The sequence below is a fragment of the Saccopteryx bilineata genome, chromosome 3 (genome assembly GCF_036850765.1).
Source record: "Saccopteryx bilineata isolate mSacBil1 chromosome 3, mSacBil1_pri_phased_curated, whole genome shotgun sequence".
Lineage (NCBI taxonomy): Eukaryota > Metazoa > Chordata > Mammalia > Chiroptera > Emballonuridae > Saccopteryx > Saccopteryx bilineata.
The window spans coordinates 282,859,082-282,881,484 of NC_089492.1; the positions used below are offsets into that span (position 1 = coordinate 282,859,082).

Below are 22,403 nucleotides of genomic sequence, written 5' to 3' on the forward strand. Positions count from 1 at the left end.
TCCATGGAGCCTTGGCCTCAGGCGCTAAAAATAGCTCAGTTGCAAACATTGCTCCAGATAGGCAGAGTATCAGCCCCAGACAGGGGCTGCTGGGTGGATTGCAGTCAGGTGCATGTGAGGGTCTGTCTCTTTATCTTCTCTCCTCTCCTCTCAGTTGAAAAAGAAGAAAAAAAATTACTTCTGAAGATCCTGTCAAATAAAACTATGCCCCCTAAGAAAGGAAGACTTTCTTAAATAATACTATTTAAATATGACTTAATAATAACAACAGCTATCATTTATTAAGGGTTCACTGTGAGTTAGATGCTGGGATAAGCACTTTACATAATTACCTCCTTTAATTTTTTTGTCATCATTGTACAACTGGACCACAGAGTCCCAGAAAGGTTAGCAGCCTCACTTAAGGTCACACAGCTTTCAGAGCTAGGATTCCAACACAGGTCCCTTTGACTCCAAGCTGGTGTCCTCTTATTCATGGCTCCCTCTGCTACCTTTTGTGTGTTCATGTTTTCCAGCTTACAGCAAAAAGCAAACTTCAGGCAAACTCAAAGGCTTCATGTTATAAATTAGCCCGTTGAATATTCCCTGCAGAATATCACATACCATGTGGAAAGGAGGGTCTACCAGAGGTTGACCTGGCCCAATGCCAATGCAAAGATAATATCACGCTGTGCACAAACAGAAGGCCACCATTCTATGCAAACACTGGGCCACTGGTGTGCAAGGCACTGACCAGGAGGTACAGACAAAGGCCCATCAGGAAGGGCCTGGCCCCGAACCACTGATCTGCACGGCCGTGCCAGGGCACCCAGCTAGTGTCTGGCCTCGTGTCCGCCCTCTCCATGTGTCAGTCATGCAGAGACAAACTTGATTTGTTTACCGCTCGAGTCTCTATTCTTGAGAGAGTTGGCCAATCAGGTCTTGCGTCCATTATTTTCTGGACATTTTTTTCCATTCTGAGAGTCTTTAAGTCTAGAAAGGTTTCATTCAGGAGGTACTCAGGGTCTAGAACAGAAATAATTTATAGAGTCAAAAGAAAGGTTCAGGAAGAAGTTATTGCATATCATAACCATAGCCACTGTTGACTGGTCTTGTCCAAGGTCACACAGCTAGCGTGACCTTGAAACACCACAGGAACAGGGATGGCGCCTGAAGCCAGGCTTCTGGGTCTTAGCCCAGCGTGCCACCGGCAGCTAGCTCAGCATCTGGGCAGCCCTGCCCCTCTAAACGGTATTCCAGGAGGTGCCCCAAGGTCGAGCCTTGCACAGTGTTGGTCCGTGAGAGGGTTTCTACCAGGCCACGGTGAAATGGAAAGAAGTAGGGCAATGTACGGGTTTTTCCTGAAATCTTCTTTATCTGATATCAAGTCTGCCCTTGACTGAGATCATCTGACTGTTGTTTTTTTGTTTGTTTTTATATTACAAGATCCTTTGGTTATGAAATAACAGGGATAGAAGATGGTCGTCCTGGCAAACTGGTCAGTTCCCAAAGCAAACCCTAGAATTGGGGCCCATGACTCTGAGCATGGACAGGCAGACGAGGCTTACTTGATGAGCAGGTCTTCTCCAGTTCTTTAATTCGCAGTCGGAGTTCAGATAAGGCCTTTTTCTGACGCTGAATGACTTCCTCGTGACGAGACCCTTTACACTTGACCCCCAGATCACTGAAGGACTGCTCCTGTGGCCAGAATGGTAGAGACAGCAGCTTTACTAAGGACGAGACTATTTCTCTCATACGTGAAGAAACACAAACAAGTCGCATATAGTAGAAACCTCGTCACTGAGTACTTTGGAAAATAGCATTAAGGGGCTTCAGCAGAGAAGGAATTTAAATGTTTCACTTCAACTGTAAAGACCATCTAGGAAGATTTTCAATTTTCCTACCTACTTAGCAGAACTATAAATAAAAGATATCCCTCTATGTTACCTCCCCACGTTTTGTTTTTATTTCTTCTAAGTTTGTTTTTCCATTTGTTGTTTTCTGAACAACACATCAAATTCTGCTCCAGGCGGGACATTTTTAGATGAGAACACAAGATACGTGCCCTTTACCGGTGATAAGGATGGTTGTTTAATTTTTGCTAGGGGGAATTTGAGAGATGGGCTCTTGGCTGGTATGGAGAAAGGAAAGCCTCCCTCTGAGACTCCAGGAGTCCCTAGGACAATACCATCCAACTGAACTTTCTGTGATGACAGAAACATTCTACATCTGCACCATCCAACCTGGTAGCCATCAGTCACATAGCTAGAAAGGGTTTACAAAGGGCACAGACAAGGAAAGGTCTTCATTTTTCAAGGGTAACACACCCTTTTGAGATTCAGAGGAATGCAAGGCTCCTCCCTCCAGAAAGATTCATGCACACACAGTACGTTGCATATGACTTCTGGGAGTCCAGGGACCCCCCTGAAGGCCAGTCAAGGACTCCAAGTTAAACAATGCTTCTCTGGGGTAAGCAGTTCAGTTGTTCACACATTAACTCATCTGACAAAGATTTATCAAGCACCTCTGTGTGCCAAGCCCTATTCCAGGCTCTGGGGACACAGCAGTGAATAAAATGGCAAAATTCCTACTGGCCTGGGTTCTGTGTCCTAGTGTGGGCAGGCAGACAGCGAGTGAGATAAACATGGGAAGTATATGGGGGACAGTTAAGTATGTGGTATGAAAGACAGACACGGAAGTGGGATGGATGCTGGGAATGGTTTTTAGTTGTAGACAGAGCTGCTGGATAAGGTCCTGCAGTCGAATGGAGAGACAGGGAAGAAATGGACAATTTGGTTCTTTTATGATGATTTAAAAAAAGATAACAATTTTGGGTCCCTTCATACATTTAAAAAAATAGAGAGAGAGTTTCTACAGAGCCAGGCACTGTTTTAGGCACTGGGGAAGGGCAGGGAACCAGGCAGACAAGCCCTGCAGTTATGGGGCTTATGACAGATAAGCAGACAGGCATGCAGATAATTCCAGAAAGTGGTAAACGCTACCAGGAGAACAAAGTTCTTTCTTTGAATCATCCAAAGTTCTTTCTTTGATTCATCCTGGGACCTGTCTGACAGGTCCCAGGCCCTATGGTAGCCACGCTGGCCACCGAGGGTACAAGCCCATGGCCTCCCTTGAGGAGCCCAGCAGCCCATCCGCAGTCCCTCTGAGGCTGCAACCCATACCCCGCCCCCAGCCATGTCCCTCCACTTCCTCCTCCACTTCCTCCTCCACTTCCTCCTCCACTTCCTCCTCTTCTTCCTCCTCCACTTCCTCCAGGCTCTGACCAGGTCTGCTCTTGCAGAGGTCTCCCTGCCCACCCAATCGGAAAGAGCTCCCCGTCCATACTCTCTGTCCGGAATCCTGCTGTAAATCTTCCCAGAGCGCTATCCCCGTTGGACATTTTCTTCGATACTGACTTGTTTGCTGCCCGTCTCTCCCTTTCCGGAACATGGGCTCTGTGACCAAAATCTTTGTCTCCGCTGTCAACTATGCCCGAGCACAGGAGATGCTCAATAAATACAGAGCCCAAGTGAACTGAGGCCGGAAACAGGAGCGGGAAGGAGCCCGCTCTGCCCTCCGGCTGGGACCAGGGCTCAGCAGCTGAGGGAAGGGGTGCTCCACCCTGGCGGCACTTAGTAGGACCTCACTTGGCCCCGTCCCTGGCTCCGCCAGCCTGCTTACAGGATACAACGCTGGTCCACTCGCCTGCTGGTTCTACACTGGCCTTGCTCTTCTTGAGGGTGTGTGTTTGCCCGAGAGTCAACACCTGAAGTGCCACGTGTGTGTGCGTGTGTGTGTGTGTGTGTGTGTGCATGTGTGCACGCACGCATCTGCGGTGTGTGGAGGGGAGGGCAGGAGATCCTGACCCTGGGGTGGAGCAGGGCTTGCTGACAGCCTTTACTCGGCATGAAGGGCAGGCCTGAGCCCGACGTGACCCTTACTCATGGTCCCTCTGGGAACTTGTTTATTTAGAGAAGAGGGAGATTCTTTCTCATACAACTCTTCAGCCCTCTGACCCACTCTGGCTTCCAGAGCAGGAAGCGCCAGAGTGCGGAGACCATTCTGAGAAAAAACAAATACTTTACTCCTTTCATCTTGCAGCCGCCCTCCTCCTCAGCTAATCCGCCTCATAATGGAAACTGGCGGCCACCAGTAAACAGTCCGTTCCAACAAACACGTGTGGAGCCGGAGCGGGTACGGTGCGGGCAGAAACCCCGCACGTCCTCCTCCGCGCCCAGCACAGGGCCTGGCGGACAGCAGGCGCTCAATAGTTGTTGAATGAGTGGATGGGTATGAGCTGCATCTTGGCACTAAGAGCCTGGGGTTCCAGCGGGAGCGAGACCCGCTCGCTGTCTGCCCCGCGGAGCTGAGCCGTGTGGACCTGCCGCAGCCGCGGCTCGAGGCCACCATGAGCAGTGAGGAGACACTTCTGTGACAGTGCTCTGGACAGCAATCGCTGCCAAGGACAGCTGCCGGGCTGCTGAGCCCTTACGGTTGAGCTGTGTGTGGTGCTGGCCCACGGCTGTCTGGCAGGAGAAAGGCAGCTTTGAGGAAGCAGGAAGGCAGGCTGACACATTTGGCCTCGTTTTCAAGGGAAAATCCAAAGCCCATTACTGAAACTCCCTGCTCTCTAGCTCCATAAAGCAGAGGAGGAAGTGACATCCGGGGACTCCAGGAAACCCGGTGGCTCCAGGCAGCACCATACCCACAGTCAGCCAACCACAGACAATGGGTGCGTCACAGCCCAAGCCCCGGGGGCAGAATGTGGGCGCCACCTTCATGGGTGGCGTGATGAAGGCTGCTCTCACTCAGACACACTCCCTGTTTGCCTTACAGCTGGGACTTCAGGCACACAAAGGTTTCTGGGCAGGCACCGAGAGAAGTCACCATGACACAGCCACGGAGCATAAATGGCGCTGCTCTTTGGGAAGGCAGTTTGGCCACATCAAACACAATTTAGAGCAGTGGTAGTCAACCTGGTCCCTATCGTCCACCAGTGGGCATTCCAGCTTTCATGGTGGGCGGTAGCGGAGCAACCAAAGTATAAACAAAAAGATAGATTTAACTATAGTAAGTTGTTTTATAAAGATTGATTCTGCCAAACTTAGCGAAAATCTGACATAAAGTACTCGGTAAGTAATTGTTATTATATGCTTTAATTTGCTGTAACTCTGCTTTATAAATTTTATAAAGTAAAGTTACTTCCCTACTTTATTAATCACCATTACTGTGGAACCGGTGGGCGGTTAGAAAATTTTACTACTAACAGAGATACAAAAGTGGGCGGTAGGTAGAAAAGGGTTGACTACCCCTGATTTAGAGTGTCCTCCAGGCCCAACAATGTCACACCTAGGAATTTGTTCTACATATGTATAAGGACCTTAACTATAGTAACGTGTGAGAGCAGAAACACCTATCTGTCCATCTGCAGCGGACTGCTTGGACAAAAGGGACACAATGGAATTCTATGCAGCCACTTAAAAGAGCGAGATAGATCTTTTATACTTACTTGAAAAGATGCCCATTAAATAGTGTTACGTGGGGGGAAATACTCATAGAATATATATGGCTTGATACCGGTATTTTTCGAATAAGATCTATTCCATAAGTATATGTTATAAATGGGTCTGTGTGTGTGTGTTTATAAATAAAATATATTTCTCAACAGCCCTACAAGGTGATTAGTGATGGCCATTTCTCCCACTTTCCAGTTGAAGGAATTGGCTCATAGTAACCTCCTGAGGTCACAGTTTCAGAGAGATGGATCCAGGCAGACCAGGCCCAAGCCTCGTCTTCAACCACTGCACAGTTGTGGCTATATAAGGGTGTGTGAGGTCTGACGGCACACGGGCTAGCCTGTTGACAGCTGTAACCTCTGGTGACGGCAACTGGAGAGGCAGGACTTCTGCTTTTTAATTTATATCATACATGGCACAGAAGCAAGTACTGTTTTTGGAACTGAGGATGAGAATACTTTTCAAAGCAAAGAAAGCCACCGTCGGGCTCTCTCTTCCTCAGCATGTCCTCCCAGGCGCCCAGGACTGGGCGGGCACTCACCTCCTGCCTGCCCACGAACGCATCGGTGTGGACTGGCTCTATCTGCACCGAGATGTCACACGTCTGGGTCTTATTCCTGGGTTTCTGTTCCTTCTCCCTGTGCAGCTGGAGTCTCTGTTTCTCTTGGGAGACTCTAGGGCGGAGAAGATGCGTCACTGGGCTGCACAGGGTGCCAGGAACCACGAATTTCCCCCAGCAGAACAGGAAAAGGAACTCCATTTTTACAGGTAACGGAAGCCTTCCAGCCTTCAAGTTTCCTGCCCACAGATTTCTAGAGAATTCAGTCCCAGGGGGCTTCCAGGAGAGTGGCCAGGGGTACAGGCACCTGCCTGCCCTTGCTTCCTACCTGGGTCAGGGGGACACCTGCTGTGCCCCGTTAGTGCATTCACTGTGCCCATGCTATTTCTTACTCTTTATGTGTTAGCCCTTCTGTTTTTCGTAACAATCCCCTGAGCCGGGGACTTGCCCCACCCCATTTTATAGATAGGGACAGAGACTCACAGCAATTTGCCTGTGCTCACACAGCTTGTAAGTGGAAATGCCTGGCTTTGAACCCAGACAGCTGGGTCTGGAGTCTGCTTTTAACCACTGTATGAATCTGCTTTGGCCATGAGCCGCGAGGCACAAGAAGCGACAGGGTGTACACAAGACGTCAATTTTACTCATAATTTTTTGGGGAAAACATTATTTTAATGTCAAAATATGGATAAAAATGCAAACGCACATGCATTTTTTTTAGACCAATCCATGGGAAAGGGACATTTTATATTTATTTGAAGCTGACCTCTGACACCTTCAGTTTATACATTTGTTCAATATATAGATACTAATTTCCCTATGTGCTAGGCACTGCGTGAATGCTGAGAGGCGATACCAGGCATTGTCTATACAGACTCTGTCCTCATGGGGAAGGCAGACAATTAGGCAATTAAACACGGGCTGACTGAGGTGCAGTGTCTGAGGGACCCCAGACAGAGCAGGCACCCTTGTCTATGTTTGGTGAGGGTGAGTGACAAAGGGCTTCCTGGAGGAAGCAGCATTTAAGCTGAGACCTGTCATCTGGAATACTGGGCAGGAATGTTTGGGAAGCACAAAACTAAGCAAAGCCCTGTTTTAACTGATGAGGCTATGAAGCAATGAAACACATGTCATCCATCTCCCTCCCTCCCTCTCTCCCTCCCTCCCTCCCTTCCTCCCTCCCTTCCTTCCTTCCTTCCTTCCTTCCTTCCTTCCTTCCTTCCTTCCTTCCTTCCTTCTATTCATCCATGTGTGCATCCATTCATCCATTCATTCTCCCATCCATCTATCCATCATCCAACTCTGCAATCAGCACTGACTGAACCCCCACTCTCTGTGCAAGGTTCCTTGCACTCTTGGCTGTGCCTGGACTCCCCACACCATGCAGACCTTCCCACATACCTGAGTGCCTCCTTGAGGACCTCCAGCTCCCTGTCCTTCTTTTGCACTAGGCTGGTCACCTGTGCCAACTTTTCCTTGAGCACCCGCAGCTCGCTGTTTTGCTGTTGGACCAGGGCCACGTTCCTCTCCAGTTCCAACTTCTGCTTCTCGCTAAGCTCTCCTGGGAGTGACGTGAAAGCTGGTGAGGGGGTGTCCTGCCTTGGGTCTCCACTAGGGCCACAGCAAATTTGCCAGGGTATGACAATCTTGGGGAGAGTGCACCCTCCAGGGATTCTCTGGGGACTTCAGCGACAGCCAGGAGGTCGGCTTGCATCTTAGCAAACAGCAGCAAAGTAGCACTTGAGCAGTACCTTTTAGCGAGTGCTGGCTCTGTGAGGACCACGGGCTCTGGCCTTACCCAGCAGATGCTGTCTGTCCCTGCCTATGTACCAAGGCCATTGTAGGGCACTCTGGTCCACTTCCCGCTGCCTGCTTCTGCGTCTGTTTGTCTAGGGGTGTTCTGAGGCCTTTGGAATCTGCTCTGCTCACTTGCCCACCAGGTGCGACAGCCTCCCACCCATGACAGGTAGGGCCGAGCACACAGTTCAGCCCCCTCTCCCTTGGGTGCAACCCAAAAGTCTGAGTTTAGTCATTTCACCCCACTCTAGGTAGCCCCGAGGTACACACCAATCCTGGGGAGCAGGTATATTGCAGGTGATTTTGCACATGAGGAAGGGGACCCCAGAGAGAATACCTGGCCATAGGTCCCAAAGCTGGGGAGTGCTAGGGTTGTGTAGGTCGCCCTGCCTGAGGAGGAGCCTTTGCTCCCAGAGACATATTCTCAGTGATAAAAGGAGATTCTCCCCGAAACAGAAAGTTGCATTTCACTGCAGAGGTCTGGAGCCCTCTGGGGACTGTTCCCTGTGGTGCCTTGGACGGGCTCAGTGCCAGAGCCAGGATAAAGCTTCTGCTGACCCCATTACAAGTGCTGTGATGGCCCAGGAAAGCAGATTGAGCCGAATTCTTAGCGCCACACTTTCCAACTCCTCAGCCCTGTTTCTTTCCCTTCTCGAAGTGGGTCAGGGAGTCAAGAGACACAGGCAAGCACACGAACCTCTCAGGTCTGACATTCGGCCGTGGGCTTCGGTAAGGTTTTTCCTTAAGCTCATAATGACCTCCTGCTGAGACAGGATTTCCTTCTGAGCAGTCAATAAATCCACCCTGAAATTCAGAAAAACAGGCAATGTCAGGTCAACTCGGTCTCCGTGACGTCTCGAGTGCCTGGGAGCGGCCAAGTACAAACGCACAGCAATGCTCCATCAGTGGTGGTCCGTGGGGTACTGATCCCGGCAAGGGGATAGCACATGCTTTAAAAGTTCTCAAAACCAAATTTATTTTGATGTGCCATTATTAAAAAGAAAGACAGCCCTGGCTGGGTAGCTCAGTCGGTTAGAGAGTTGTCCTAATATGCTGAAGTTGCAGGTTCAATCCTTGGCCAGGGCACATACAAGAATCAACCAGTGAATACATAATTAAGTGGAACAACAAATCAATATTTCTCTCTCTCAAATCAATCAATAAGAAGAAAAGAAAAGGAAAGAAATACATTGATAGACAAAGGATCCTGGCTGGGTTCTGCCTGAGGTTGAAATATGACTTCCTGCTCAAGCATCTGTCAGCATGAACTGATAGGCTTGTGGACTTAAGCTTTTTGGTAGAAAGAGGAGGAAAGACTGTGTGTGTCTGTGAGGGGGATGGTGGCTCAGGGATTCTGTGAAGACGGGGAAGGAGAGAGGAGGATGGCATGGCTTCTGTTTCTGATGGACACACGGGTGGGGCTGGAAGGAATGGTGTTCATGGTACCCTCTGTGGGAGGCTTGGCTTTGGGACCCAGATAACCCTGGGGACGCAGGCAGGGTGAGATGAGGACCTGCTTCTTCCCCCACCACACCTCAGCGGGCAGGTGTGGCACCAGGAAGCTCAGGGTGGTTGACCAGGATGGCTACGTGGAGTGTTCCACGGGAAAGGGCCCCACGTAACAGGCTAGGAGTCTCACTGGGGTTTAAGTGGGAAGAACAGGGAATGTGTTTCTGCCTTTGGAAAGGCACACTTTGTGTGTGTGCGCGTGTGTGCGTGCCCATGTGTGAGTGTGAGTGTATGTGTGCATGTGCACGTGTGTGTGTATGTGTGTCCATGTGTGAGTGTATGTGTGCATGTGTACGTGCGTGTGTATGCATGCGCATGTGTGCGTATGCGTGCACACGCGCATGTGTTTGTGTGTGCTGGGGAAGTGCTGAGGTCTTGTATATTCCTTGGGCAGGAATTAATGTAACTTCATTTGAGTTCACAGGCTTTTAAAATCCAGGCTTTTCTTATAAGGATGTTTGAAAGTAGAGTGTGCGTTCATTATGGAATAAAGCAAGATAGTGGCAGGTTGCAGGTCAAAATAAAAAGATTGGTGGTCACTGGGATGGAAATAAGTATGTATGTATACACACAAACATATCTATCTATCTATCTATCTATCTATCTATCTATCTATCATCTATCTATCTAGTCTCCTTGGTTATAACTCTTCCGACTTGAGGATGAAACTTTAAGGTGCACAGGTGTTCACAGTGAAGCGGGACAGGGAGAAGCAAGGTGGGTGCAGACACTTCCCTAAGTTGTGGCCACTGGGGCTTTAGAGAGCGTGCTACTGGGAGGAGCCAGTGAGGAAGCTTTCAAAATGTGGAGGTTGGGTGCCTCTGCCTTTTGGGGCTTACGAACCCTGTGACATTAGATTTTGGTAACTGGAATTTGGTGCAAGGAGCAAGCTGGTGGTTTGCTTCCAGACCTCCCTGAATCCTTTCCTGAATCACAAGTACTCTGTTTATTATTTATATGCTGCTTGGCAGTGGTGTTCCCAAACATACGTGTTGTTTCTCTGGAAACTTCTCAGTTCCTTGAGGCTCAAGATCTAGTCATTTTGGTTGGGGTGAGGAACTCTTTGAGGTCATTCAGTCTAACCTCTTAACTTTTAACTCTCCCTGAGACCTCTCCACTAAGTGGTCTCCTCTGTTTGCTACACCTCTGTTTGCTTAGGAAGACAGCTCACTGTGGCATTAGTTACCACTTACCAAGTGACTTGTATGCGCCCGGCACATACCTCTTAGTTCACAGACGGGGAAGCTAAGATCCAGCAAGGGGACTGTCTTGCCTACAGTCACACAACTGGAGACGGTTGAGTTGGGATTCGAACGTGAGGTTCCCCCCCACCCCGATTTTCCATGACACTGTCCTGACTGGCTAAAAAAATTGAGAAATTCACATAACGGCAAGTAGACACCAGATTCAACTCCTTCTGTCAGATTCCGACAATGCGGCCAGAAGCGGGAGTTTGGCTTGTCCGTCCTCGTCCTTGCTCACATCTGCACCAGCGAGGGTGCTCTGGGGCTGGCACGCCCCCTGGGTACTCACATCAAGTGATCGCACGCTGTGTCTTTGGCGCTGCTGTCCGGTGGGGGCCCCGCTGGACTGTCCTGCTGGGTTTCCTTCTCCTGCGCTGGATCAGAGTGGCAAGCTAATGTTACCACAACCCTGCAGCAGACGGTTTCCTTCCCCGATGCTCAATGTCAACACACCTGCGTCTTTCCCAGCTTATAAACTCCCCCTACACCTTGCAGCCCTCTCCACCCAATGGGGCCCACCACCAGGTTCTGTCACAGGCTGAGGACCCCCTCGTCCCCAGGATGCATGCGCTCCGGGAATCTTTCCAGCTATTCTGTAAGGCGTAGATCGAGCCCATACAGGTGAGGAAATGGGCAGAGGAGTGACGGATCTCGTGCCCACTCAGCAAGCTGGTGAGAGGTGAAGCCTTAACCGCTGGGTCACACACACCTCCTGCCCTCTTTCCTCCTCTCTGCTCAGATAAGGGTCTTGTCCGGGCTTCATCTTCCACTTACTCCTCAGCCCGCTGCCTTCTGACTTTCACCCTCTCCACTCTGTCACATGCTCGCTCGCTCATTTAGTCATTCAACAGTTCTCATGGGATGTCTGCTTTATGGTAGGCACTGATCTATGTATGTGAGGTGACAAAGATATGTCACCCTTCAGGTTCCAGCTTAAACATCCCCCTTCTGACCTAGACTTGGGTTGGGAAACTAAGTCCCGCTCCATGTCCTTGCCATGGTGTCCTTTTCATCCTGGGTCACCTGTCAGGGTAGTAGTTTGGTTAACTGCAGGGACCCTCCTTGATTGCCCATTAACGAATCCTCAGTGCCTAGAATGAGCTTGAAACATAATAGATGCTCGCCCTGGCCAGTAGCTCGGTTGCTTAGAGCGTTGTCCCGACACACCGAGGTTGTGGGGTTGATCCCTGGTCAGAGCACAGGCAGGAATCAATCAATGAAGGCATGAATAAGTGGGACAACAAATCTATAATTCTTTCTCTCTCTCTCTCTCTTAAAAAAAAATCAATAGCCTGACTGGTGGTGGAGTGGATAGAGTGTCAACCTGGGACATGGGGTCCCAGGTTTGAAACACCCAAAGTTGCTGGCTTGAGCCCAAGGGTTGCTGGCTTGAGATGCAATTACAAATTGATACTTCTCATCTTTCTCTCTTCCTGTCTCTCTCTAAAAAAAAAAAAAAAAAAAATCAATCAATCAAATAAAAAAAGAAACATAACAGTTGCTCAATTAAGAGTGTTGAATAAATAAATGTATGGAGATGAGCCCTGACAGCTCATCAACTGGCTTGAGACCAGAACCATGGTTCTCAACCAGGGGTGAGTTTGTTCTCTCTGGAAGACATTTGTCAATGCTGGAGACATTTAGACACTAGGGGGAGGGTGCTATTGGCATCTAGTGGGTAGGGACCAGGGATGCTGCTCAACACCCTACAGTGCACGGGACGGCCCCACAATAAAGAATGATCCAGTCCCAAATGTCCATAGGGCAGAGGCTGAGAAACTGTGACCTGAGGCCTCTATGTCCAGAAGGAGAGCTCCATCCAGGTAAGTGGAGTGAACGATCCCTCCTTACGGAGCAGCTAGAATACCTCCCCCAGCAGCTGGTGTCTCTGCCGTAAGACACGATCCCTTGGCGATTTAGGGCAAATAAACGCTCACTACTCGAGTTCTGTTTTAGCCTCTTTGGGGTTTATCTTTTAAGAGACGCAGCCTGGCTGATTATGGAAGTGCATTAGACAGAGTCACAGATTGCTGATGGCAGAGGGAAGCCTTTGACGTGCCCCTGCCCTAGAGGGTTCCATGTAGAAGCGGCGCCCTGGCAGGCCGCTCCCACAACCTCACAGTCCCGGCCTCGGGAGCCTGTCCTGGCTGACTGGCTCAGCACAAAGGCTGTCCAGACGCATTGCTGTTACTTCTGCTAAATCTGGGCCTTGAGGGCCCCTAACCTTGTTGTGTAAGGAGGACAAAAGGAGGCTCCAGGGAACAAGGGAGCTTCTCAGTGAGCCGAGGCCTTTTCTCACCAGTCAGCCTGTTGGGACCCACGGGACAATCAGGACCTGCCCTGATACTAAGATTCCCTCGTGGTCTCTTCTTCGGACCTACCTGCGTCATTATCCTTCAAGCTTGCGATCTCTCCCTCTATTTTCTTATGGTGCTCGGTCACTTTTCGGAGTCTGTTTTCTAGACTCACGATCGTCTGGGAGTGCTGTCTGATTTGCTCCTTGTATTCCATGATTTCTTTTTGAAATCCCTGTTTGTGTGATTCTTGTTCTTCCTGGAGGGCCTTAATTGTCTGCTGTTGCAGCTGTATCCGCCCCTCCATCATGAGCTGGTAAAACAGACACACTTAAGGTGACATTGGGAGCCTGACCTGACAGTTACAACACTAACATCATGTCCCCTTTGTACCCACAGGAATGGAGCTTAGTCCCACCGCAGGGCCTTTGCATGTGCTATTTCCTTTGTGTGGTACACTGCTGCCCTGGCTTCTTGCAATGCTGTCTCTTCATGTTTCAGGCCTCAGCTCCAATGCCACCTCCCCAGAGAGGCCCTCCCTGACTACCTGACCATAAGAACAGTCTGATAATTTCGATCCCATCATCCTGTTTTATTTTCCCGGGGACACTTATCACCATCTGAATTATCTGGTGTCTTTATTTCTCACTCCCACTAGAATGTACGCTCCGTGAGAACACAAACTGATCTTTTCTTATTTACCAAGATGCCCCCAACATCAATCAGTGCCTAGATCACCACCACAGTGTGGCACCTAGATGCTCAGTAAATATCCATTAAATTAAGGAATGAACAATTTTATAAGAAAAAAGAGGGTGGATCTGTATTTCTTAAAAACCCAAAATTACCAAATGGTGGGTCAGACGTTTCCCATGACCAACCTCTCCTTCCTACGGCTCTTCTCGGTGCTTCTACCTGGGTGCCTCCTCCACGCCCCCATCCGCCTTCTCCCTCCAGCCTTCTTCTGCTCGCTAGTGACCTCATCCTCCTGCTCCCTCTTCCCTCGTACGTGTTGGGCCTCCATGTTCGATTCCCTCCCGATGGGTACACTCTTTGCCTGAGAAAGTCACACATACTTGGCAAAGTCTGAAGACATTTTAGATTGTCACACCGGAGGTGGGGGCGGTTGCTACTGGCATCTAGTGGGTAAGAATCAGGCATGCTGCTGACCCTCCTACAGTGCACAGGACGGCCCCACAGGAAAGAGTTATCGGACCCAGAACGTGTCAAGCAGCACTGAGGCTGGGAATCCCCTGGTCTAGACCGCGCAGCCTCCTGGCCCTGCGATCCTGAGTGGAGAGCAAAGTTGTCCTGTCTGTCTCTCACCATTTTTGTCTTGGCCGTTTCCAGTTCGGCTAACGTCGCACTTATATTTGTGGTGAGGCTCTCTGCTCTCAGACTCTCGGCCATCTTTGTCTTCTGAGTCTCCTCTACCATGGACAGTGCGTCCTTTAATTTATTATTTAAAACATCTTCTTTTTGCGCTTTTAAATTGAGTTCCTAGACAAATGACAAGCATCAAATTAACAGAAGTTTGGGAATATATTTATATATTTCCCCTGGCCTCCCCCTCCTCCATTTTCAGACAGGAGGCAAACTCTATTCTGCTGTTATTGTTCTGCTGATGCCTTTGAAGTCCAAAGTGCATGCTCTCCCTGGAAGGTTCCGATGGTGACAGAACTCTTTTCCTACTCAGCTGACATCTGTCTCCGTGTGCTCTCTGGTCTCTGAGCTCAGTTCTGTCACCTGGCGCTCACTGAGGAAGTTTTATTTCCTTTTTTATGAGGGCACCCTTTAAATATTTGAGGAGGGCTGTCATGTCTCTCTCTACATCTATTTCCCAGGACAAATGCTCTGAGCTCCCTCCCCTTTGTCACAGGGCCTGTTCCCAGGAAGCTCCTCCACGTTCCTCTGGGGCTTTGGCACCGGAATGGCCTCAGGCCCCTGGTGAGACTGGATTCCAATCACCATGACCTTGGACATCTTGTCCTCCCTCCCAGAGCTCATCCTTCTGATCTTTGTCTAAGTTCTCAGCTCCTCCGGAGTCCCTCCTAAAACACTGTGCCATGTGGGTTTCGTGACAGGCACTGAGTTGGGGGCTTTACAAACTTCATGTCTTTATTTCATTTTATCTATCTATCTATCTATCTATCTATCTATCTATCTATCTATATATTTAGGACAGTTTTAGGTTTGTAACAGAATTGAGGAGAAGGTACAAAGATTTCCCATGTACCCCCGAGACACACATGACCAACCTCCTCTACCATCAGTAGTCCCCACCATCATCATCCCCCACCATCATCATCCCCACCATTATCACTCCCCACCATTATCACTCCCCACCATCATCACCCCCCACCATCATCATCCCCCACCATCATCCCCCACCATCATCATCCCCTGCCATCATCATCCCCCACCATCATCACCCCCCCCATCATCATCCCCCACCATCATCATCCCCCACCATCATCACCCCCCACCATTATCATCCCCCACCATCAACAGCCCCCACCTAGTGGTACATTTGTTACAGCTCATGGACCCACATGGACACAGCATCTTCATCCAAGTCCAGAGAGTACGTTAGGACTGGTTAACATCACCTGGTAAACATCCTATGGGTTTGGACAAATGTGTAATGACACGTATCCAACGATACAGTGTCACAGAGTCTCACTGTCCTAACAATTTTCTGTGCTCCTCCTGTCCGTCCCTCCTCCAATCCCTGATTGTTTTACTGTCTCCATTGTTTTATCTTTTCCAGAAATTTATCAACTCTAAAATATATTCTTGAGGCCCTGGCCAGTTGGCTCAGCGGTAGAGCGTCGGCCTGGCATGCAGGGGACCCGGGTTCGATTCCCAGCCAGGGCACATAGGAGAAGCACCCATTTGCTTCTCCACCCCCCCTCTCCTTCCTCTCTGTCTCTCCCCCTCCCACAGCCAAGGCTCCAATGGAGCAAAGATGGCCCGGGCGCTGGGGATGGCTCCTTGGCCTCTGCCCCAGGCGTTAGAGTGGCTCTGGTCGCGGCAGAGCGACGCCCGGAGGGGCAGAGCATCGCCCCCTGGTGGGTAGAGCGTTGCCCCTGGTGGGCGTGCCGGGTGGATCCTGGTTGGGTGCATGCGGGAGTCTGTCTGACTGTCTCTCCCCGTTTCCAGCTTCAGAAAAATACAAAAAATAAAAATAAATAAATAAATAAATAAAATATATTCTTGAGATGTAGTTGGACACTCTCTGTTGGTGGCAGTATAAACTGGCATGACCTTCCTGGGGGGTCATTTGGGAACATGTATCATGAGCCTGATAAGCTTTGTATCCTGGGATGCAGAAATTCTACTTTTGGGAATTAATCTAAAGCACATACCCCTACACGTGCACAAGGACCGATGCACAGGGGGTCCCTCCAGGCATCCTTCACTCAGACGAGGAGTGAGAAGCAGTCCCAGCACCCGACCTGGGGGTGGGGTGGGGGGGATGAACTGGGTCCACTCCACACAGTGTAAACGAGGGTTGTTCTTAAACGGCAGGTGGTGGAAGGTGTTCGGCCATACGAGACGTCTTTATAATACATATTAAGTGGAAAGTAGTGTCCCGATTAGTATGCACTGTTTAAGGGTGTAAGTCACTTTGCAATAGAACAATATGTGCCGATGTCTATAGTAATCACCAACATAAAGGTCGGGAAGGATTCATCAACATGTCACTCGTGGCAACTCTGCTCAGTGGGATCACGAGCAGTTATTTTCTCTGAACTGATTTTCTGTATTTTTCAAAATTTCTCAAGTAAACAGGTGCTCCTTTTATAATTGGAGAACACTAATTTTTTTTTTTTATTAAAAACAAACAACCCCCCCCCCCAAATACTATTTTCGTTGTGCAATACCCTGACCTGGGAGTCACCTCATTCTCTTGGTATTACCACTGAACTCCTGAATCTTTATGGAGATAACGGTCTTATGATCTTTATGGTCTTAATATTTTTGTCACTGTTGAGAAATCCCAGTGTGGACACTGTGTGGACCTGGGCTGAGGAGATGCTCACTGGGAACCCTGGCAGGCATCCCACAGAGCAGCCTGTCACCTGCAGCCCACGGCACACTGAGACGGTTCCTTCGCTGGGCCCTGAAGCGGCCAGGCATGCCGCGGCGTCCTCGGTCTCCGCAAAGCTACTCAGCCGCTCACACAGGACAGGAGCACCAAGTTCCTGCTCCCAAGGGCCTGCATTTACTGCCCTTCTCCACGGGCTCCTCTTTCTTGTATCCAAATCCCATTTTTGCCTGTGAGGGTGAACTCTGTCTTTCTATTGCTCTCCTGCACGGTCAGCTCAAACAGCATGCAAATAAGCAACTCTGAGTGTGTCCGTGACCTTGTGATTTTTGGTCCTTGCTGGTACGTAGGGAGCCGCTGGGGCACTGTCTTGTTTCTCTTTGTCTGGCGTGATGTCACCAGCCTGCCTTGAGGGTTGTCACAGCCCCCGTCCTCTGAGGTCATCGTCCTAAGGCAGCTGTGGAGGACACGGCAGGTTGACCCGCACAGTCTTCTGTATGATGTTCCTCTCACTGGGCCGAGTACCAAGAACGGGCCAATTTTCATGAGCCATTGGTCCATCTTCATCTACTAATTGTATAACCCACTGGGCTTCCCCTTTCACTGTAACTGTTAGACTAAAAATTGTGACCCACTCATTGATTTCATGATACACATTTTTTTTGTATTAGTTTCATTCCTAAGCCATTTTATGCCCCAACTAATCTACTTAAAAATTTTAATTTCTCCTTTTCTCGTACTGCTCAGTGAAGTGCATATTTTATGGCAGCTCCCATGGCAAGTCTCCCGGGGTGTCAGGGCCACTTCCCTTGGGCTGTCCCTCGGCCCGACACTTCGTGGCGGCCCGCAGGGAGCCCTCCGGAAGCTGGCAGGCCTTGTGTTGCTTCCCCCAACTCTGGGCCGCCTTCTCTGGGTACACTTCTAAACCGTGCTGGGGACCGTGCTGGGGACAGACACTGCTTCTCGTCTCCCTCGAGCAGGAACGCCCCGGGTGCACCAGCACCCCTCGGACTGCTTGTTAAAGTCACAGATCCCTGAGCCCACCCTTGAGACAGTGATTCAGAATCTCGGGGGTGCAGCAGGGTCCCAGAAATGGGCACTTAAAATAAATTGTCCGGAGATTCTGTACGTGCTGATGTCTGGGAACATTTCTTCGAAGAAAATGAGCCAAGACTGATGATATGAATAGACTTTTTCTGTCCCACCTGATCTTGAAATCCTTTTAAAATTGTGTTACCTGTATTTAAAGTTGTTGTTGTTTTTAGCTGCATTTAAATGTAAGCCCCTGTTGTCAGTCTGTGTTTACTGTTTGCTTTGACTTGTGAGATGTTGGTCAGTGTGTGTGTGTGTGTGTGTGTGTGTCCCTTGTACTGTTGGGACCCAGGAGGAGTGAATTACATCCTAGCGTGGCGGTGTCCTGGGTCATGCGCCAACTTCTACCTCTACTGTGCCGGCTACTCCCATTGATGATAATAAACATAAATGAGGTTTGATATGAAGGTGATAATATGATAATGACAAGTTCTGGTGGAGGAACGACACTGAGGTGATCAGAAGTTCAGACGCCCATATCCTGACACCCCCCTCTCACCCCGGGCCTCTTGAGCCCACACCCAGCCCGCTCCCGAGCGGCAGGGAGAGGAGGAGTGTCGATGATGAAGGTCTCTGGAAGTCAGACAGGCTTGGGTTTGGCTTCTGGCCCTCTGCCTCCTGCTGTGAGCTCATCCTACTACCAATAAAAGCAGCCAACACACAGAGCATTCCCGGAGTGCCAGGCACTTCCTGTGCGTTTTAGGTGTACGTTAACAACCGAGTCTCGCGGCTCAGTGAGGTGGGTCTTTTGATATCATCTGTATTTCCTAAGTGGGGAAACCCGGGCGCAGAGGTGGTAACCTGCCTACTGCCCTCCAGCCAGAGAGCGGCGGAGGCGGACTGGACCCAGAGCACCCGGCTCCCGAGCCCGCTCTCAGCTCCGCCACGCCTTTCCTCCATGCTGGGGGGACTCGTACCTCTGTCTGCTTAGTCAGGCGGTTCTCCAGATCTTGCACCTTTCTCTTCTCTTTCTCGACAGCCTCTGTCGCTCTTTGTGTCTCGTAGGCGATGCGGCTCTCTAAGATCTGGAAGTCAAGAACAAGCGGTGTGAGGGCACACACACACACACACGAGAAAGAAGGGGGCCTGGGTTTGTAATTGTTGAAACCAGTACGTCAGGGTTTGGAAGCAAGAGCTCAAGGAACAGGACACCCACTGGAGAGCGATGACTGAGATCCCGAAAGTCACGTCTCGGTGAGTCGTGTGCAGCAAGGGGACAGTTATTCACTGTTCAGGAAGTGACATGCCGGTGAGTGTTCAGCTCAAGGCCTTTGACCCTGGGCCACCGAGTAAACTGGCATGTGTAGGCACCAGTGAGGGCCTACTTTGGAAGTACGGGGCTTGTTGGGGGGTGGGGCATGAAAGACAGAGCCAGGGTGTGGGGGTGGGGGGGAGACGCCTCCTGTCCCAGCAGTCCTGACGCCTGTGGCTTCCACAGGCACTGGGGGTCTCTACCCAGCCTACAAAGGCCGCGGTCCAAATATCGATGCCCAGAACAGTCTGGAACTGAGAACACCCCCCTCCCTTTGTAAGTCTTGTGGTGGGGAGGGGCCTAGAGCCCAGCGTCAGCCTCACGAGTCCCAGGCGCGCAGCCAGGGTGGGGTTGGATGGAACGTCCCACCTCCAGCTGCTGGGACTCTCGCAGTTATGCTCTCATAAAAATATAAAGTGCACAAGAAAAATATTTTAAATATACGCATACATGCACAGACCAAAGACTGGAGAGATACGTAACCAAGATGTAAACATGGTTATTTTGGGGGAGTTGGGATTATAGCAATTTACATTTTCTTCTTTTCACTAGTCTCTATCTTCTAAATTTTCTTTAGTGAACATGCATTATTTGGTTTAAAAAAAAAAAAAAGATAAACTACTGGCAATTGTCGTAGGGAATGCTCAGCTGGGGATGAAATGAGCCTTCGGGGACGCGTGGCCCTGGAGAAAAGACGGCCTTCCCACGGTCCCGCTGTCTCAGCGTGGCCTCGGTGGGCTCCGTCCACCTGCCCCTCTCTGCACACGGGCCTCCCCGCCCGCGTGGGCCCTGACTCGCCTCCCTGCGCAGGCTTGGTGTTTTCCTGCTGTCGAGTCTACGTCCGGCCTGTCGTGAAAGCCCCTGTGGGGAGGGCGTTGCTTGGCACACGGCAAGGGAAAACAATAATGGCGACACTGAGCACACTTTAAGGGCTTGCAATGTGACTGCCAGGCCCCATGCACCGAATGTATTAGTGCATCTCATCTGCAACCCCCCAGAGAGCATCTGCCCAATTATCCCCATTTTAGAGGTGAGGTCACTGAGGCTGCAAGTGAGGCAGGAAGAGGGCAAGGAACATGCCAAGGCCACACAGCAGGCAGCGGTGGTGCAGGCTTGGGCACCAGCGCCCGGCTCTGACTGCTCTGACACTGGCCTCTGGACCCTGCCTTGCCCGTCATGATTCAAAGCCGGCCTGCCCAGAGGCGAGAGACATGCTTACATGTTCACATGTAGGCTGGCACACAGCTTGCTACACCCCCCAGCAAGAGCCTGGGCTTTACGACCCGGCCCCTGGCCCATTGGTGTAAGGGATGCTCAGCGGACAGCTGTTGACAAGAGTTTGAGTCTGATCCCTTAACGAGGCTTGTTCAGGGTCCCTTACCCACCTGGACTCTAACTCCACTTCCCTGAATAGACTGGTACAGCCCCACTGCCAAGTAGACTGGGCTGTGTATTCGCTCTGTCTCCCTCCCCCACCCTGCTGGACACACCTTCTTCTCTACCCACCTGGCTCTGACCTCACCTGGGCAGGTGCTTCACAATGTATGCATTGACAGACTCCTTAGACAGACCTCTGGGGTGGTTCTGCCACTACCCCCACATTATAGATGGGGGCACAGAGAGGGCAAGGTTTGCCCAGGGTCACATAGTGGTAGGGCAGAGCTGGGGTCTGAACCGAATCCACACTTCTAGCCCACCAGGCCCTTGGCCAGGCCTCGCCTTGCGCACGCCATCTCCCTCCCGCTTTCTCCCCCTGCCCGGGTTTGGCTTCCATCTGGTTCCAGCTTGAATTCCGTTCCTCGTGCCCTGCCCCCGCCCCCCTGGCCAACTCTGGCCCTGTCCATTGCACTTGGCCGCTTTGTCCAGTCACATTCTCTTTCCCCAGATGCTCCCTTGGTGCTCCCTCTCTCCTCCAGGTCTCACTCAAAGGTCGCCTCCTCCGAGAGGCCCTCCCTGCTTGCAGGCTGCTCTCTCATGCACTCCTGTGGAGTCACCTGTGCATTTGATTAGGTGGCTGTCTGTCCTCCACCCTAGAGCGAGCACTGAGGGAAGGTGTGGCCAGGTCTGCCTTATGCCTGGGCGTTCCCCTTCCACGGTAGCTCTGGGCCCAGTCCCAGACTGTGGGGGAGGTGGGACGTGGATGTCTCCAGCTCTGCTGGGCCTGGCGCTCATACATCCCCCCACCTCCCCCTTCCCTTCTCATCCATGCCAGAAGACACTGACCCCTGGTCATTTGCTGTGACCACCATGTGAGCTCATTGTGCTCCTATCACTCCATCTGACTGCATGTCTGTGTTTCTCCTTATTTGGTGGGGGTGGGGGTGGGAGGGGGTCTGCTTGCTAGTCTTCTGAAGCCCGGAGGCCAGAGCCAGGAGGGAGAGCTTTACTCTGGCATTTATTCCGGTCTGCACCATAAATACCTTTCGGTGATGAGGAAGGGATGCTGGCTGAGGGACTGGCCCAGGCGCCACCCCGGGCTATCTTCTGGAGATCACCTTTCGTCCCCGGGTCGCCACCCTCTGTGTGCGGGTGCAGCGCCCAGTGCCGTCCGTATATCTAGTAACTCACTGAATCCTATGAGGCGGGGACTGTCAACGCTCCCATTTTACAGATGAGGAAACTGAGGCACAGGAGGTTAAGTGATCTGCCCTGGGTCATAGAGCTCATGAGCTGTATGAGGTGATATTGGCCACTTTGACGGGCACTGCCCTGATCTGCCCCTTGGCCACCGCACGCTGTCAAGGCCCAGAGACACGGCCTCATGTCGTCGGGCTCCGGGGCCCCTCTTACGGGGGTCTTGGCAGCCACAGCCCACTTTCTCGCTCTGCTCCTCATACCTCCTTCTGCTGGGTTAAGTGGTTCTCCAGATCTTGAATTTTCCTTTTTTCTCCCTCTAAGACTTCCTTTGCTTTCCTTTTCTCACGGGCTATGCTGCTCTCCAACACCTGAAAATCAACGATGGCTCTTTTTGGTTGCCTGCACATTTGGGGAAATCGGCTCAGGCTGATGATACTAAGAGTAACGATAGCAGCTAAAATGCTGGGGGAGGGGCGGCCTCACACGGAACCCACTCTCACAGCAGCCCTATCCGAGAGGTCAGCGGGCCCATT

At 50.9% G+C, this 22,403-nt stretch overlaps 1 protein-coding gene across 1 annotated transcript in view; it reads right to left on the reverse strand.

Moving 5' to 3' along the window:
* FHAD1 (forkhead associated phosphopeptide binding domain 1) overlaps positions 1-22,403 on the reverse strand; it is a 133,822-nt gene that overhangs the window by 17,109 nt on the left and 94,310 nt on the right. Inside the window, exons 19-28 of the mRNA XM_066270378.1 lie at positions 22,131-22,238; positions 18,959-19,066; positions 14,225-14,398; positions 12,986-13,211; positions 10,894-10,978; positions 8,549-8,655; positions 7,456-7,615; positions 6,037-6,169; positions 1,548-1,677; positions 881-1,005 (exon numbers count right to left, since the gene is read on the reverse strand). Of these exons, the coding sequence (XP_066126475.1) occupies positions 881-1,005; positions 1,548-1,677; positions 6,037-6,169; positions 7,456-7,615; positions 8,549-8,655; positions 10,894-10,978; positions 12,986-13,211; positions 14,225-14,398; positions 18,959-19,066; positions 22,131-22,238 (1,356 nt within the window). The remainder of the gene's footprint in view (positions 1-880; positions 1,006-1,547; positions 1,678-6,036; positions 6,170-7,455; positions 7,616-8,548; positions 8,656-10,893; positions 10,979-12,985; positions 13,212-14,224; positions 14,399-18,958; positions 19,067-22,130; positions 22,239-22,403) is intronic.